This window comes from Hylobates moloch, unplaced genomic scaffold (assembly GCF_009828535.3).
Source record: "Hylobates moloch isolate HMO894 unplaced genomic scaffold, HMol_V3 SCAFFOLD_14, whole genome shotgun sequence".
Lineage (NCBI taxonomy): Eukaryota > Metazoa > Chordata > Mammalia > Primates > Hylobatidae > Hylobates > Hylobates moloch.
Window position 1 is genome coordinate 44,664,837 of NW_026652289.1, and position 17,809 is coordinate 44,682,645.

General features: G+C 44.3%; 1 protein-coding gene across 1 annotated transcript in view; it reads left to right on the forward strand.

Annotated features, from left to right (window-relative positions):
- The window catches only part of ALPK3 (alpha kinase 3), a 61,319-nt gene that overhangs the window by 21,127 nt on the left and 22,383 nt on the right, over nucleotides 1-17,809 (forward strand). The window contains exons 4-5 of the mRNA XM_032175161.2: nucleotides 422-539; nucleotides 1,144-2,410. Coding sequence (XP_032031052.1) covers nucleotides 422-539; nucleotides 1,144-2,410 — 1,385 coding nt within the window. The remainder of the gene's footprint in view (nucleotides 1-421; nucleotides 540-1,143; nucleotides 2,411-17,809) is intronic.

A 17,809-nucleotide genomic window follows, 5' to 3' on the forward strand; every position in this document is an offset into this window, starting at 1 on the left:
CGGCCTCGTGTTCTCTCCTCCCATTGTTGTTATTATTATTATTATTATTATTATTATTATTATTATTATTATTGTTATTGAGATGGAGTCTCACTCTATTGCCTAGGCTGGGGTGCAGTGGCAAGATCTTGGCTCACTGCAACCTCTGCCTCCTGGGTTCAAGTGATTCTCCTGCCTCAGCCTCCCAAGCAGCTGGGATTACAGGAGCCTGCCACCACGTCCGGGTAATTTTTTTGTAGTTTTAGTAGAGACAGGGTTTCACCATGTTGGCCAGGCTGGTCTCAAACTCCTGACCTCAGGTGATCTGCCTGCCTCAGCCTCCCAAAGTGCTGGGATTACAGGCATGAGCCACCGTGCCCGGCCTCTTCCCATTATTTTGGAACTGGCCTTGCTGCAACCCAATCTCCTGCTTCTTTCTCAGGATACCCAGAGCCAGAGGTGACCTGGTACAAGGATGATACGGAGTTGGACCGCTACTGTGGCTTGCCAAAATATGAGATCACTCATCAGGGCAACCGCCACACACTGCAGCTGTACAGGTGAGGGAGAAGGGCCTGTTTTGCTCTCTCTGCCCTCCCGAGGGCCCTTTGGCTGGGGTCCTGCCCTCAGAAATGGAGCAGTCTGGATGGAGATGCCCAGGCACTCTCTGGGGATGGAGGGCGGGATTCTGCTGTGTGGTTGAACCACCTGGTGAACCATATCTGCCTTCCAGTGTTTGGGAGCTCTTAAGGCCAGAGTGGGAGTATTCCTGACAGTCAGAGAGCTGGTGCAGCCAGCAGAGGTCCTGACCTACAGAAATATTTTCCATGAGGTCAGCGGCCAAAAAAAGCAACTGTATCATCATGACTTCACGAGGGGCTGTGTTGGTCACCTGCTTCTGAAGGTTGCTCTCCTGGGCCCCAAGTCTAATCCCTCCTGGGACAGTATGGCCTTGGTCAGCCGCCACCTTTTTGCCAGCCTCAGTTCCCTCAGCTGTAATGGAGGGTGTTGTATGTTGTGACGTGTGAGATGGGGCGTGGCACACGGCAGGGCTTGCTGTAGGGAGGGGGAAGCATGCCCGGCTCTGAACGGGTCTGGCTGGGGGGTGTGGGGGCTCTCACCTCCCAGGAGGGGAGAGGTGGCACCTCCCGCTCCTACCTCTAGGTGTCGAGAAGAAGATGCCGCCATCTACCAGGCCTCTGCCCAGAACAGCAAGGGCATTGTGTCCTGCTCAGGGGTCCTGGAGGTGGGCACCATGACCGAGTACAAGATCCACCAGCGCTGGTTCGCCAAGTTGAAGCGCAAGGCTGCAGCAAAGCTGCGCGAGATCGAGCAGAGCTGGAAGCACGAGAAGGCGGCGCCCGGGGAGGCCGACACGCTGCGCAAGCTCAGCCCCGACCGCTTCCAGCGAAAGCGGCGATTGAGCGGGGCTGAAGCGGCAGGCCCCTCGGTCCCTACCAGGGAGCCTGAGAGTGGGACCCTGGCGGCTTGGCAGGAGGGAGAGACTGAGCCTGCTCAGCACTCAGGTTTGGGCCTGATCAACAGTTTTGCTTCTGGAGAAGTGACCACCAACGGGGAGGCTGCCCCCGAGAATGCGGAGGACGGAGAGCATAGCTTGCTGACATACATCTGTGACGCCATGGAGCTGGGGCCTCAGAGAACCCTCAAAGAGGAGAGTGGGGCCAAGAAGAAAAAGAAAGATGAGGAATCCAAGCAAGGCCTGCGGAAGCCAGAGTTAGAGAAGGCAGCCCGAAGCCGCCGTTCTTCAGAAAACTGCATCACCAGCTCAGACGAGCCTGACTCCTGTGGGACTCAGGGACCCGTGGGCGTGGAGCAGGTTCAGACCCAGTCTAGAGGCAGGGCTGCACAGGGGCCTGGGTCCTCTGGCACAGATAATACCAGGAAGCCAGCCTCTGCTGTGGGCACTCCAGACAAGGCCCAGAAGGCCCCTGCCCCGGCGCTGGCCCCTGGCCCGGGCCCAGGCCCAGGCCCAGGCCCAGGCCAGGAAGTGTATTTCTCCTTGAAGGACATGTACCTGGAGAACACTCGGGCAGTCAGGCCTCTGGGGGAAGAGGGCCCCCAGACCCTGAGTGTCCGGGCGCCTGGAGAGAGTCCCAAGGGGAAGGCACCCCTCAGGGCTAGAAGCGAGGGGGTGCCTGGAGCTCCTGGCCAGCCCACACACTCCTTGACCCCCCAGCCAACTAGGCCTTTCAACAGAAAGAGATTTGCCCCTCCAAAGCCCAAAGGAGAGGCCACCACTGACAGCAAGCCCATTTCTTCTCTGAGTCAAGCTCCAGAATGCGGGGCCCAGAGCTTAGGAAAGGCCCCACCTCAGGCCTCTGTGCAGGTGCCGACACCCCCTGCCCGGCGGAGACATGGCACCCGGGACAGCCCGTTGCAGGGGCAAGCAGGCCACAGGACTCCAGGAGAGGTAAGTGTGGGTGTTGGGTGCCTGGAGGCTGCTCTGGGAAGCTGACCTCATGGAAACTCTTGCTGCAACTGCTCGGCAGCCAGTGAGCAGTGGGCTATTTATAGAAAGGGGTGGGGAGGGACTGGAGTGCCAGCTACAGGGACCACAGGCATGCCCTTCACCCCAGCCAGTTTCCAGATGCCAGGCATGTGGGCAGCACAGCCTGACTGTGACCCTCTTCTGGGAGTGTAGGAGTTCACAGCCAAGGGGACTGTGCCCCGGAGGGAGGTGGAAGAAGATAATGTTCTCTGGGGTGGGAAAGGGGGCCAGTGGAGAGCTTTCTGTGGGCTTTGCTGAGGCAACAGTGTTTCATGGGGGAGACGGAGGAGCAGGTGTGCGCTGTAGTGTACAGCAGGTGGCAACTTGGCTGCTCATTCGATTTTTAACAAAGCTGAATGTCCAGGAAATGCTGGTTAAATCTGGGTTTATCTAAGGTTCTGGAGTCAGGCATACCTATATGCAAATCTGACTGCCTTAACATGGTGTGATCTAGAGCAAGTTGTAAAACTGGAATAATAATCATAATAATACCTACTTCATAGGGCTGTTGTAAGAATCTGGTGCCCTCTAAGAACTAAGTAAGTGGCAGTTGGGATCAGATATGACTATGGTGGGCAACAGAGGCAAAGTGTTTTCACTTGATAACAGGAGTGCCATCACCTTCTAGGGAACAGGTAGCTGACAGAGAAAAGATTATGTTTTGTGTGGAGACAGGGGTAGTGGAGTGTCCACTCCCCAAAGAGGCAGATGGGTGGCAGCATTAAGGAGCTTGAGGGGTGGGACTGAGAAGGCAGGAAGGAAACAATTTGTCCCTTTTGGTTATTTCTATATGTTTCAGGGGCTTGGGGGGCATTATTTCACAGAGGTTTTGGGAGATAGTGTTTTATAGTGGGACAGAAAGAAGACAGTGTTTCTTATCAGTGGCAGAAGGAAAAGTATTTCAAGAGTGGGGCTGGGGTGGATAAAATAGATAGAACATATTTACACTGAGACAAATACTGGTTATTTATTTGAAATCCCGATTTAACTGGGTGTCAGTATTTCTTTCTTTCTTTGTTTTTTGTTTGTTTGTTTGTTTGTTTTTTGAGATGGAGTTGCCCAGGCTGGAGTACAGTACAGTGGTGCAATCTCAGCTCACTGCAGCCTCCTGCTCCCGGGTTCAAGCAATTCTTGTGTCTCAGCCTCCAAAGTAGTTGGAATTACAGGTGTGAGGCACCATGCTCGGCTAATTTTTGTATTTTTAGTAGAGACGGGGTTTTGCTGTGTTGGCCAGGCTGATCTTGAACTCCTGACCTCAAGTGATCTGTCCACCTCAGCCTCCCAAAATGTTGGGATTACAGGCGTGAGCCGCTGTGCCCAGCCCAGTATTTTCTTTTTGCAAAATCTGATAACCTTAAGTGGAGACAGCCTCTGGTTTTGGTGAGAACTAAGATGAGACTGTTTCTTAGGATAGAGGGAGCAGGAGTTATAGATCGGGAATGGCTTCATGGGGGAACAGGAGGAAAGCAGCGTTTCCCAGGGGTAGGGACAGAGGACAGGTGGTTTCTCGGATCAGTGAAGGGAAGCACATGAGGGACAAGCTGATACAGCACCTGGCAGAGGGCAAAGGGGAAAGGATGCTTTGTGGAGAACAGGAGGGGCTTTCCCATGGAGAGAACTTTCATGGTGGGAAGGAGGGAAAGACTAGTTTTAAGGGTGACCATGGGAAATGGTTTTATTTCATGGGTGCTAAGGTTAGACTGTAGGAACAGTAGTTCAGAGGGCTTTGGAGTGGAACAAACCTCAGGGACCTCAAACCAGACTTTCTGGAACCTGTTCCTGACTCTTGCCCCCATCATGCCTGGTCTCATGTAGTTTTGGCCACTGGAATGGTAAGTTCACAGTGGCCCGGGGAAGGCTTTGTGGGGCTGCTGCACATGCCTGACAGCCCACAGGCTGGACAGCAGGGCCTTTTGGAAGAGATGGCTCTCATAGGCGCTCATAGCTCATTTAGGAAGGGACCAGGCTGGTGGCCAAGTTAGTGTGCAAATCTGGCTTCTCTTCCTAAATGGTGAGGAACCCAATACCAGATGGTGGCAGCCTCCTGGTAGGGCCAGAGGAGGAAGTACCAGCCCCCTCTTCCTTGCCTCCCAAAGATAGGAGGAGGGGCTTAGGCAGTGTGGTACCTGAGAGGTTGTCTGTGTTGGTTCCACTGCTCCTACAAAAACCCCATGGTTAGGCCGGGCGCGGTGGCTCATGGCTGTAATCCCAGCACTTTGGAAGGCCGAAGCAGGTGGCTCACTTGAGGTTAGGAGTTTGAGACCAGCTTGGCCAACATGGTGAAACCCCATCTTTACTAAAAATAAAAAAATTAGCCGGGCGTGGTGGCACGTGCCTGTAACTCTGGCCACTTGGGTGGCTGAGGCAGGAGAATTGCTAGAACCTGGGAGGTGGAGGTTGCGGTGAACCAAGACTGCGCCACTGCACTCTAGCCTGGGTGACAGAGACTCTGTCTCAAAAAAAAACCAAAAAAAAAAACCAAACCAAAAAAAAAACCACACACACACACAGAGACACAGAACAAAGCCAAAAACCCTGTGTTATTTTTTTAACTTAAAATAATTGTTAAATAGGTCATATATGTGAAACGTGTTTAACATCTATGTATACTTTTAAGCTGTTGCTTTTTAGTGAGCGAATTTGATTTTTTTTTTTTTTTTTTTGATACAGGAACTTCCTTTGTTTGTCACCCAGGCTGGAGTGCCATGGCACGATCATGGCTCACTGCAGCCTCAACCTCCTGGGCTCAAGTGATCCTCCTGCCTCAGCCTCCCAAGTTCCATGCCTGAGAATACAGGCATGTGCTGCCATGCCTAGATGATTTTTTTCTTTTTAAAAAAATTTTGTGTAGAGACAAGGTCTCATTATGTTGCCCAAGCTGCTCTCGAACTCCTGGGCTCCAGTGACCCTCCCACCTTGGCCTCCCAAAGTGCTGCTATTACAGGCATGAGCCACCATGCCTGGTCTGTTTTTTCATACTCTTATCCTGCCAAATTTTTTTGAAAAAAAAGTTATTTCTTTATTATAAAAAAAATGGTCATAGTAGAAAATATGGAGGAAACTCTAAAAACTTGAAGCAGAAAGTAAAGGCCAGGCACAGTGACGCCTGTAATCCCAGCACTTTGGGAAGCTAAGGTGGGTGGATCACCTGAGGTCAGGAGTTTGAGACCAGCCTGGCCAACATGGTGAAACCCCATCTCTACTAAAAAAATACAAAATTTAGTTGGGGATAGTGGTGGGCGCCTGTAATCCCAGCTACTTGGGAGGCTGAGGCAGGAAAATCACTTGAACCCAGGAGGCAGAGGTTGCCGAGATTGTGCCATTGCACTCCAGCCTGGGCAACAAGAGCAAAACTCCATCTCAAAAAAAAAAAAAAAAAAAGACAAAAGAAAGTAAAAATCCACCTATTATCTACCATCCAGAGATGACCATCACCCAAGAGATGAAGGGACATTGGTGTATCTACCAATCTTTTTATGTGTGTATGTAGTTTTTTACATTTTTTTTTTTTTTTCTTGAGACTGAGTCTCACTCTGTCTCTGGAGTCTGCACTCCAGGCTGGAGTGCAGTGGTGTGGCCTCAGCTCACTGGAACCTCCACTTTCTGGGTTCAAGCGATTCTCCTGCCTCAGCCTCCTGAGTAGCTGGGATTAGAGGCGCCTGCCACCACACCTGGCTAATTTTTTGCATTTTTAGTAAAGACACCATGTTGGCCACGCTGGTCTCAAACTCCTGACCTAGGTGATCTGCCCGCCTCGGCCTCCCAAAGTGCTGGAATTACAGGTGTGAGCCACTGCGCCGGCCTTTTTAACCATTTAATATGCATTTTATTCTGATCCAGTTTTATATCCTGCTTTCTTTCTTTTTTTTTTTTTTTTAGATGGAGTCTTGCACTGTAGCCCAGGCTGGAGTACAGTGGCATGATCTCAGCCTACTGCAACCTCAAACTCCTGGGTTCAAGCGATTCTCCTGCCTCAGCCCCGCAGTAGCTGGGATTATAGGCACACACCACCATGCGTGGCTAATTTTTGTATTTTTAGTACAGACGGGGTTTCACCGTTTTGGCTAGGCTGGTCTTGAACTCCTGGCCTCATGATCTGCCCACCTCAGCCTCCCAAAGTGCTAGGATTACAGGCATGAGTATCCTGCTTTCTTCTCATCATTTCATGAGCATTTTCCATGGTTTCTAAAAAATCTTCAAAATAACTTTATTTTTAATGACTATATAAGATGGTATAGTATGAATATTTTAACCCTTTTTTCCATAGTTTTTATGCTTTCCTTCCCTAGTCTTAGATTAAGTAGTAATCTGTATTTTTGCTAATTTTTGTTGTTTGAATCTTTCATTTGATTTTTAAATTAATCTGAAATTTATTTCGGTGTGTAATATAGCATCAGTCTCTGGCTTGATTTTTGACTAATGAATAGGTAATTTTCCTCAAAATTATTTGTGGAATATTCACACCGCATCTATTATTTTGTTTTTCTTTCCTGATATACTAATTCTTATACATACTAGAGCCAATTTTAATTCCTACATATACATCTGTCATAATCCATTCATCTGTGTGTTGATTTTTTACAAGACAATCTTGTTTGAATTTTTATAGGTTTGATTTCTGGCAGGGCAAGTTCTTCTCTTACACTCCTTTAAAATTTTTTCTTAACTATTATCTCTTTTTTATTCCTCTAGGAAAACTGTAGAATCATTGTTTGAAATTCTCCAAACTCCCAGATACCATTGTTTTTTACTTTATATTTTTTGTTCACCATTTTTTAAATAGTCATGAATTACATGTAATAAGATTATAAAGCCTGTTAAATCCTTTCATGGATAACTAAAGGCATATTTGTATTTTGAATGGGCTTTTAGTAAAACTTTGGAAGAACCAATACCTTAATATTTAGCCTTCTCATTTGGAACCACAGTCTCTATTTCCATGATCCAAATCTTCTTTCTCATCTATCTTTTGAAGTTCTGTTTTTTTCTTCATTTGAGCCCAGCATGTCTCTTGTTAGGGTTTGTTACTTTAAGGGTCCCTGTTTCTGGGATATGATGCCAATGCCCTCTTACTCTGTCTTGATTTTCTTTCCTGGGAATAAGGGGTACCTCTGGAAGCTCGAGTTAGGCGTCTCTCATGGGTGTGGATGAGGAACAGATGGTAGAGCTGGGGCCTCTTGAGTTGTTAATGTCTGCTTCTCCTCCAGCCCAGGCATGCTGTTCACACAGCTCTCTCTCTGGGCAGGAGGCAGCTGATGAATGGAAACTGGCCTTCAATGCCCACGAAGTCTGCTTTTTAGTGCCCTAACCTGAGATCTTTTTTCTGGGACTGCCTCAGATCTCTGGAGCTGAGGTACATAGGGGAACATAGTAGAATGCCCCATCTGCCAAAATCCTTGGAGAGCACCGTGTAGGTGTGGGAGAGCCCTGCTGAATGCTTTGAGACCTAAGTGTCTCTTTTTGAGAAGCATTGAAGGTCCTGAGGATGATCATCCCAAGGCGTGGGAACTCTCCTCTCACAATCAGGGCTCTTTAGTTTTCAGGGAGGACATGAATATAAATATCTTTTGAGAGTTGTTGAATGGAGGGAGATTGAGGAGAGACATGATCCTTGCCTTGAGGAATTATCTACTGAATTGAGGGGACTGGACTCACTAGAAAGAAGTGCAAAGAGGATGTGAATGATGACAACAGAGGACTTCCAGAGAGGGAGAACGGTGTGGTCTGGAGTCACCAGGGAAGGCATCTAGAAAGAGGCCAGACTGGTTGGCATCATGTATAGATTGATTACGGGAAATGCCATATTAAAAAAACATTAATATAATTTTTAAAATATAAAAGATAATATTCCCAGTTAGGAATTAGCTGAAAGAGAAAAAGGAAGACATTCTGAGAAGGATGAATAGCTTGAAACAAAGGTGAGATTGTGGGCTAGAGAGGGAATGCAAAACCAGCCTATCCTAATTTTGATGCCTAAATGCATTGAAAGCTTCTCAACATTTTTTTTTCCTTTCTGTGTCTTGTGTACTGCTTTGGTTTGTTTAGCACTAATTGTAACATTGTCTAAGGCCAAGAGTGACACAGAAAAGGAAGAGAACTAACAGTTATTAAATGTCAGCTTCTAGTAGTGCTGGGTTAGATAATTCAACTACTGAGGACAACTAGAAACGCTAGACAAAATATAAAAATACCTGCTTGAGGGCCGGGCGTGGTGGCTCACGCCTGTAATCCCAGCACTTTGGGAGGCCGAGGTGGGCGAATCACGAGGTCAGGAGATTGAGACCATCCTGGCTAACACAGTGAAACCCTGTCTCTACCAAAAATACAAAAAAATCAGCCGGGCGTGGTGGCAGGCGCCTGTAGTCCAAGCTACTCAGGAGGCTGAGGCAGGAGAATAGCGTGAACCCAGGAGGCGAAGCTTACAGTGAGCCGAGATCGCGCCACTGCACTCCAGCCTGGGCGACAGAGCGAGACTCCGTCTCAAAAAAAAAAATTAAAAAAAAAAAATAAATAAATAAAATATCTGCTTGAAGGCATTGGAGAGCTGACAAAGTGAGAATTACTGGGCCAGGATCTGGAAGGAGATAGAAATCTAGAATGGTAGTCCCAGCATTTGGCACAAATTTTGTCCTGGGAGGTATCTTCTATGCCAGAAGAGGAGAATGAGAGACTGAGCAATAGTTTAGATATTCTCATGGGACTAAGGAGACAAAAATTAGAGCCCATGGTCTCAAGAGTGGGAGCCCTTGTAAGCCCCCTGGGTTTTGGGTTGGGACTCTGAAGGTTTGTACCCTAGGAGAAAGGGGAATCAGGTAAATTACTCTCACAGTATTGAGGTATTGATGAGCTCCAAGTCACATGGATAACTAAGAAATATCTCAATCCCTGAAATTAGAATTAGGTGGTTCAAGATACCTAGTGCCCTCAGGCACCTAGCAGAAGCAAACAAAAATCATATCTGGAGGACGACAGCATCATCTTAAGCCTCAAATTATTTTTAAAAAGTATTTCAAATACAATATTCAGCATGAAATGAAGATAAGTCCACAGAAGATAGAAATTGGCCCACAGTTTGCCAGGCACAGTGGCTCATGCTTGTAATCCCAGTACTTTAGGAGGCTGAGGTGGGCGGATCACTTGAAGCCAAGAGTTCGAGACCAGCCTGGTCAATGTAGTGAAACCCTGTCTCTACTAAAAATACAAGAATTAGGCCAGGCATGGTGGCTCATGCCTGTAATCCCAGCACTTTGGGAGGCTAAGGTGGGTGGATAACAAGCTCAGGAGTTCAAGACCAGCGTGGCCAAGATGGTAAAACCCAGTCTCTACTAAAAATACAAAAATTAGCTGGGCGTGGTGGTGGATGCCTGTAATCCCAGCTATTCGGGAGGCTGAGGCAGAGAATTGCTTGAACCCAGGAGGCGGAGGTTGCAGTGAGCTGAGATTGCACCACTGCACTCCAGCCTGGGTGACAGAGTGAGACTCCATCTCAAAAAAACCCGAAAAACAAAAAACAAAAATTAGCCAGGTGTGGTGGCGCATGCCTGTAATCTCAACTACTTGGGAGGCTCAGGCACGAGAATCACTTAAACCTGGGAAGCAGAGGTTGCAGTGAACTGAGATTGTGCAACTGCACGCCAGCCTCGGTGACAGAGTGAGATTCTGTCTCAAAAAACTAAAGAAAAGAAAGGAAAGAAATTGGCCCACAGGTTTCCAACTGTTGGAATTATTAGACATGAATTATAAAATTAAAATTAGTTTATCTCCTTCATATATTGAAGGAGATAAGAAGACAAGATTGCGAATTTCACCAAATACCTAGAAACTATAAAATGTGGAAAAGGCCGAGTGCGGTGGTTCACGCCTGTAATCCCAGCACTTTGGGAGGCTGAGGCAGGTGGATCACCTGAGGTCAGGAGTTCGAGACTAGCCTGGCCAACATGGTGAAACCCCGTCTCTACTAAAAATACAAAAATTAGCTGTGTGTGGTGATGCACATCTGTAATCCCAGCTACTCAGTAGGCTGAGGCAGGAGAATCGCTTGAACCCGAGAGGTGGAGGTTGCAGTGAGCTGGGATCACACCACTGCACTCCAGCCTGGGCAACAGAGCGAGACTCCATCTCAAAAAAAAAAAAAAAAAGGTGGAAAAGACTTGAAAATGAACCAATTAGAATTCCAGAACTGAAAAATACAATAACTAATATTATTTATTCTGGTTATGGCAGTTTTATTTCTGGATAAGATGGAGTAAATACACTTGATTCTGTATCTCCCACTGAATGCAGCCAAAAATTTAGGCAAAATGTATAATACACCTACTTGACAACTTTGAAAAGCAAATAGTCGCAGACAGATTGGGGATGAAGACCAGAACTCAAAGTACCACTGAACCTACAGTGTTTGCTTTTTTTTTTTTTTCCTTCTGGCATTTCCTGGCCTGGTCTTAATGCTGTCTGAAACCCAGATGTAAACATTAACTTGGGCAGAGAGAGTTCCCGAAGCCCTCTAGATCAGCCTTCAGGAATGGAAAAGAGATTTCTTGGCAGTGACAGTGGTAGCAGCAGAGGCCACAGGTGCCTAAAACTTTGAGAGAAGAGAATCTTCCCCTCTATTCAGCGGAGCTCTGATCCTAAGAGTGGGACAAGCCCCTGTTCCTTTTTTTTTCTCCTGGGTCTCTTCCTTGGTCCAGATCACAGGCTCATGTGTGAAAATATGTGGCAGAGAAGGGTAAAGGAAGCTCCAGCTATTTGGCCAGAAGACTGAAAAAGGGGGCCCTATGGGGGAAACCATAGAGAGGGAAAAGCTTGGGAAAATGACCTCTGAGAATCATTAATGACCTCTGGGTTTATAAACTCTTTATAAATTTCTGGGCTCATTCCCAAGCTGTTCCTGCATGTATCTGATTCTGAAGAGCATATAAAAATCTTTGAGAATGGAATACTTGGGAGAATAAAAAACTTAGAGAATAAAAACACTAATGAACCATCATTTAAGTCCCACACTGGCCACTGGGTGGCACACACACAGGGCAGATCCAAATAGCACTGCAGGCCAGGTGTGGTGGGTGGCTCATGCCTGTAATCTCAGCACTTTGGGAAGCCGAGGCAGGCAGATCACTTGAGGTCAGTAGTTCGAGACCAGCGTGGCCAACATAGTGAAACACTTTCTCTACTAAAAATACAAAAAATTAGCCAGGCATGGTGACACATGCCTGTAGTCCCACCTACTCGGGAGGCTGAGGTGGGAGAATTGCTTGAACCCGGGAACCTGGGAGGCAGAGGTTGCAGTGAGCTGAGATCATGCCATTGCACTCCAGCCTGGGTGACAGAGTAAAGCTTCGTCTCAAAAATAAAACAACAATAAAAAAACCCCAAATAGCATTGGAAAGGCTTGGAAAATGGAACTGAGATGGAAACTATAACCTCAGAGGCCTGAATGGAATTTTTATCCTGAACACAACTAGGTAGATTGCCTTCCAAGACAAAGATGTTAATATTCTCCATAAGATTTAAACAAGAATCAGAGTCTTGTAATATTTAAAATGTCCAAATACAATAAAAGTTACATGGCATATGAAAAATCATGAAAATCTCCACTTGCATGGAAAGACAATCAAAGAGTGCCAATTCCACAGTGACACAGATGTTAGAATCATCTGACTTTAAAATCATCTGACTTTACTATAAAAATGTGGCAAGTAAGGGTGAATACTCTGGAAACAAATGGAAAGATAGAAAGTCTCAGCAAAGAGGTAAAAGACTAGCCTGGGGAACATGGCAAAACCCTGTCTTTACAAAAAATACAAAAAAATTAGCTGGGCATAGTGGTGTGTGCCTGTAGTCTGAGCTATTTGCAGAGCTGAATTGGGAAGATCACTTGAACCCAGGATGTTGAGGGTGCAGTGAGCCGAGATCACGCCACCGAACTCCAGCCTGGACAAAGGGAGACCCTGTCTCAAAACAAACAAACAAACAAACAAAAAGAGGTAAAAGATATGAAGAACCAAATATCAATTTTATTTTATTTTTATTTTTTATTTTTTTGAGACAGAGTTTTGCTCTCGTTGCCCAGGCTAGAGTGCCTGGCACGCTGCAGTGGCATGATCTCAGTTCACTGCAACCTCCACCTCCTGGGTTCAAGAGATTCTCCTGCCTCAGCCTCCTGAGGGAGTAGCTGGGATTACAGACGTGTGCCACTACACTTGGCTAATTTTGTATTTTTAGTACAGGGGTTTCACTGTGTTGGCCAGGCTGGTCTTAAACTCCTGACCTCAAGTGATCCACTCACCTCAGCCCCAAATATCAATTTTAGAATTGAAATTTACAATAACTGAATAAAAAGACTCACTGATTGAGCACAACAACAGAGTGATAGATGACAGGGAAAAGTCAGTGAACTTGAAGTTAAAGCAATAGAAATTATTCAATCTGAACACATACGCCCATACACACACAGAGAGAGAGGAAGGGAGGGAGAGAGGGGGGGAGAGAGAGAGAGAGAGAGAGAGAAAGAGAGAGGAATCAGAAAAATCAATGAACAGAGCCTCAGAGACTTGGGGTGCTGTATCAAAAAGTCTAACATTTGTGTCACTGGATAATCAGAAGGAGAAAGAGAAAGACAGTGGTGCAGAAAAAAATATCTGAAGGAATAATGGCTGAAAACTTTCAAAATTTGGCAAAAGTCAAGAAGTTCAGCAAAGCCTAAACAGGAAAAGCCCATAGAATTCCACATCCAGAAACCTCATAGCCAAACTGTTGGAAAGTAAAGACAATGGAAAACTCTTGGAAGTAGCCTGAGAAACATAATACTTTATTTATAGGGGAGCAATGATTTGAATGACTTTAGATTTCTCATCAGAAACAATGGAGGCCAAAAGGAAGTGGAACAACATTTTTTTTTTTAATGCTAAAAAAAAAAAGAACTTTCAACCTATAATTCTACATTTTGCAAAAATATCTTTAAGTATTGAAAGTGAAATAAAGACATTCTCAGATAATGGAAAAAACAAGACACTACATTGTCAGCAGACCTGTTCTAGAAGAATTGCTAGGCTGAGAGCTGTGGCTCATACCTGTAATCCCAGCACTATGGGAGGCTGAGGTAGGTGGATCACCTGAGGTCATGAGTTCGAGACCAGCCTGGCCAACATGGTGAAACCTCGTCTCTACTAAAAATACAAAAAAAATTAGCCAGGTGTGGTGGGGGGCATCTGTAATCCCAGCTACTGGGGAGGCTGAGGCAAGAGAATCACTTGAACCTAGGAGGCAGAGATTGCAGTGAACTGAGATTGCACCACTGCACTCCAGCCTGGGTGACAGAGCCAGACTTGGTCTCAAAAAAAAAAAAAATAAAATAAAAAGAATTGCTAAAGTCAATTTTTCATACAGAAAGGAAATAATACCAGAAGGAAACTTGAAACATCAAGAATGAAAGAAGGGCAATGGAAATGGTAAATATCCTGGTAAATATAATAAATTATTTCATCTTGATTTCTTTAAAATATGTTTGAAGGTAAAAAGTAAAAAAAAAATTACATTGCTAGAGTTTTTTTAATGTATGCAAATATAATATATAAGACAAATACAACATAAAGGGGCATAGGGTAAAGAGACCTATATGATGGTGAGATTACTGTATGGCACTTGAAGTGGTAAAATATTGACTCTAAGTAGACTGTGGAAAGTTGAGTATGTATATTGTAAGCCCTAGAGCAACAACAGAAATACTATACAAAGAGATATAGTAAAAATCACACTACATAAGTTAAAGTGGAATACTAAAAGATGTTCTAATCTAAAAGGAGGCAAGAATAGGGAAACACAGGAAGGAAAAACAGGAAACAAATAGAAAACAAATAGTAAAATTATTGAGCAAAATCTAAACCCATAAATAATTATATTAAATATAAATGGTCTAAGCATATCAATTAAATGACAGATTGTGAGACAGGACCAGAAAAACTTTCCTAACTTGATGCTGTCGATAAGAAATCCACTTCAAATATAATGATATAGGTCAGTTACAAGTAAAATAATAGAAACATATATATCATGCAAACACTAATCAGATGAAAGCTGGAATGGCAATATTAATATCAGACAGAGTAGATTTCTGAGGAAAGAAAATTACTGGCCGGGCGCAGTGGCTCGCACCTGTAATCCCAGCACTTTGGGAGGCCAAGGTGGGCAGATCACCTGAGGTCGGGAGTTCAAGACCAGCCTGACCAACATGGAGAAAACCCATCTCTACTAAAAATACAAAAATTAGCCAGGCATGGTGGTGCATGCCTGTAATCCCAGCTACTTGGGAGGCTGAAGCAGGAGAATCACTTGAACCCGGGAGGCGGAGATTGCATTGAGTCGAGATCACGCCATTGCACTCCAGCCTGGGCAACAAGAGTAAAACTCTGTCTCAAAAACCAAAAAAAATTACTAAGGGAAAAATAGTGAACTATCTAGTGATAAAAGGATCAATTCAAGAAGACATAACAATAAAAAATGTGTATGCACATAACAACATACCTTCAAAATACATGAAGCAAAACCTGACAGAACTGAAAGGAGAAATAGAGAAAACAATAATTATAGTTGGAGACTTTAATACTCCTCTCTCTCAGTAATCAATAGAACTAGTAGATAGAAAATCAGTAAGGATATAAAAGAACTGAACAGCACCAGCAACCAACTATCTAATAGACATATATAGAACACTCTGTGTAACAACAGAATACTCATTCTTTTCAAGCGCATATAAAGTATTCACCAAAATAGATTATATCCTGGGCCATAATATAAATCTTAACAAATGTGAAGTAATTGAAATAATACAAAGTATGCACTCTGACCAAAATGAAATTAAACTAGAAATCAATGACAGAAAGATAATAGAAAAATTTCTAAACACTTTTAAATTAAAGAACATACTTTTATGGACCAAGGAAGAAGTCCTAAGGCCAATTAGAAAACATTTTAAATTGAATGAAAGTGAAAATACAACATACCAAAATGTTGGATGCTGCTAAATCAGTGCCTCGAGGAAAATGTATAGCATTAAAATGTTTATATTAGAAAAGAAAAAAGATCTGAAATATCAATAACCTAAGTTCCCACCTTAGAAAACTAGAAAAAGAAGAGAAAAATAAATCCAAAGCAAACAGATAGAAAAGAACAGAAAATAATGAAACCAAAAACAAGAAAACTATGGAGAAAATAAATCCAAAGCTAGTTATTTGAAAAGATCAATAATATCAATAAACTTCTGGCAAGACTTAGAAAAAAAAAAGAAGACACAAAATACAAGTATTAAGAATGAAAGAGTGGATATCACTACAGACTCTGTAAGGATTGACAGGGTGAAAAAAAAAAAGACTACTATGAAAAACTGCACATAAATTTAACAACTTAGATGAAATAGAGCAGTTATTTAAAAATTACAAACTACCAAAACTTATGCAAAAATGACTGCCCTGCCCCATCCCTGTTAAGGTCCTGGTTTTGTCCCTTGCTCTTCCAAACCAGCATTCCAGGGCCATGCCCCCTTAGAGAGTTATAAACCATACTGTTTTTCATTCAGTTGTTCACTCCTGTGAACCCCTTATGTGTTTGGCACTGTGAATAATGCAAAGGTGAATAAAACTTTTTATTTTTATTTTTATGTTTTTATTTTAAGAGACAGGGTCTTTATTGCCCAGGCTGGAGTGCATGATCATAGCTTACTGCAGCCTCGAACTCCCGGGCTCAAGCAATTCTCCCACCTCAGCCTCCAGAGTAGCTAGGACTACAGGCATATGCCACCACACCTGGCTAAATATTTTGTTTTTTTTTTGTAGAGACAGGGTCTTGCTGTGTTGCCAGGCTGGTTTTGAACTTTGGGCCTCAAGCAATTCTCCTACAATGGCTTCCCAAAGCACTGGGGTTCTGGACATGAGCAACCATACCTGGCCATAGACTGAGTCTTATTAATATCTGAGAATTTATGAGGGAAGAGGGAAAAAGACAGCATGGCAAATTAAACCTCCTAATATCCCTTGTAGTAAAAAAGCTTACACAGAGCCAACTAGGTTCATTCTGCTCACACCAGTTTTATTTTTAAGAAACATATGACATTCCTTCTCATATCTTTACACAGTTCCAGATGTAGATGTATACACACACACACACACACACACACACACACACTCTGTTATAATGTTTAGTTAGAGGGGTCAGCCCTTGTAGAAGTGTACAGAGAATATTCAGTCATCTACCATGTATTTATTGATTTCCAACTCCTAGGCCTGTACTGGGCCCTCTTCAGAGGGGAAGAGTTCACAGATTAGCAGGTGAGATATGCATGAAATAAATACCACACAGAATGGGGGTATAATGATGGAATTAGTAAATTTGCTATGGGGGCCACTAACGTTTTTCGGGGTAGAGGAGAGAACTCAGGAAGTCTTTAAAGAAGAAAAGAGACCGGGCGCAGTGGCTCACGCTTGTAATCCCAGCACTTTGGGAGGCCGAGGCGGGTGGATCACGAGGTCAGGAGATCGAGACCACGGTGAAACCCCGTCTCTACTAAAAATACAAAAAAAAATTAGCCGGGCGAGATGGCGGGCGCCTGTAGTCCCAGCTACTCAGAGAGGCTGAGGCAGGACAATGGCGTGAACCCAGGAGGCGGAGCTTGCAGTGAGCCGAGATCGCGCCACTGCACTCCAGCCTGGGCGACAGAGCGAGACCCCGTCTCAAAAAAAAAAAAAAAAAAAAAAAGAAGAAAAGAAACTTGAGTGAGGTCTTCCAGGATGAGAAGGAGTCCTTCAGGTGGGCAAGGAGTAGGTGAGAATGTCTGGTACAGAAAAAAGTACATAAAGGAGTTACAAAATAGCACAGTTGTCAGCACAGTTAAGTTAGTGTTGGGCAAAGGGACCCAAGAGATGAACCTGGAGAAACGGATCTGGGACTCTTGCTGAGGGACAGGCCTCACTGATCACAGAAGGGTTGATTTCCTTATAGATTTTCATTTTTAATTGTATTTTTGTTAACTATATGTCACATGCACAAGGTATAAAATTCAAAAAGTACAAAAGATATATAGAGAATATTAAGTCTCCCCACTTCCCTATCCCCACTGCTCAGGTCCTCTTCCTGAAGGCAGTTGCCAAAGCAGGTTCTTTGGGCATCCTTCCAGAGCTATTTTCTTTACATTTGAAAATATGTGTGTGTGTGTCTGTGTATTTTCCACACAAAGGTTGCATATTATACTTTCCATCCTTTACCTTGCTTTTTTATTTGGATATTTGTTTTATTTATTTGGAATATGGATATACCATAATTCATTGGATCAGT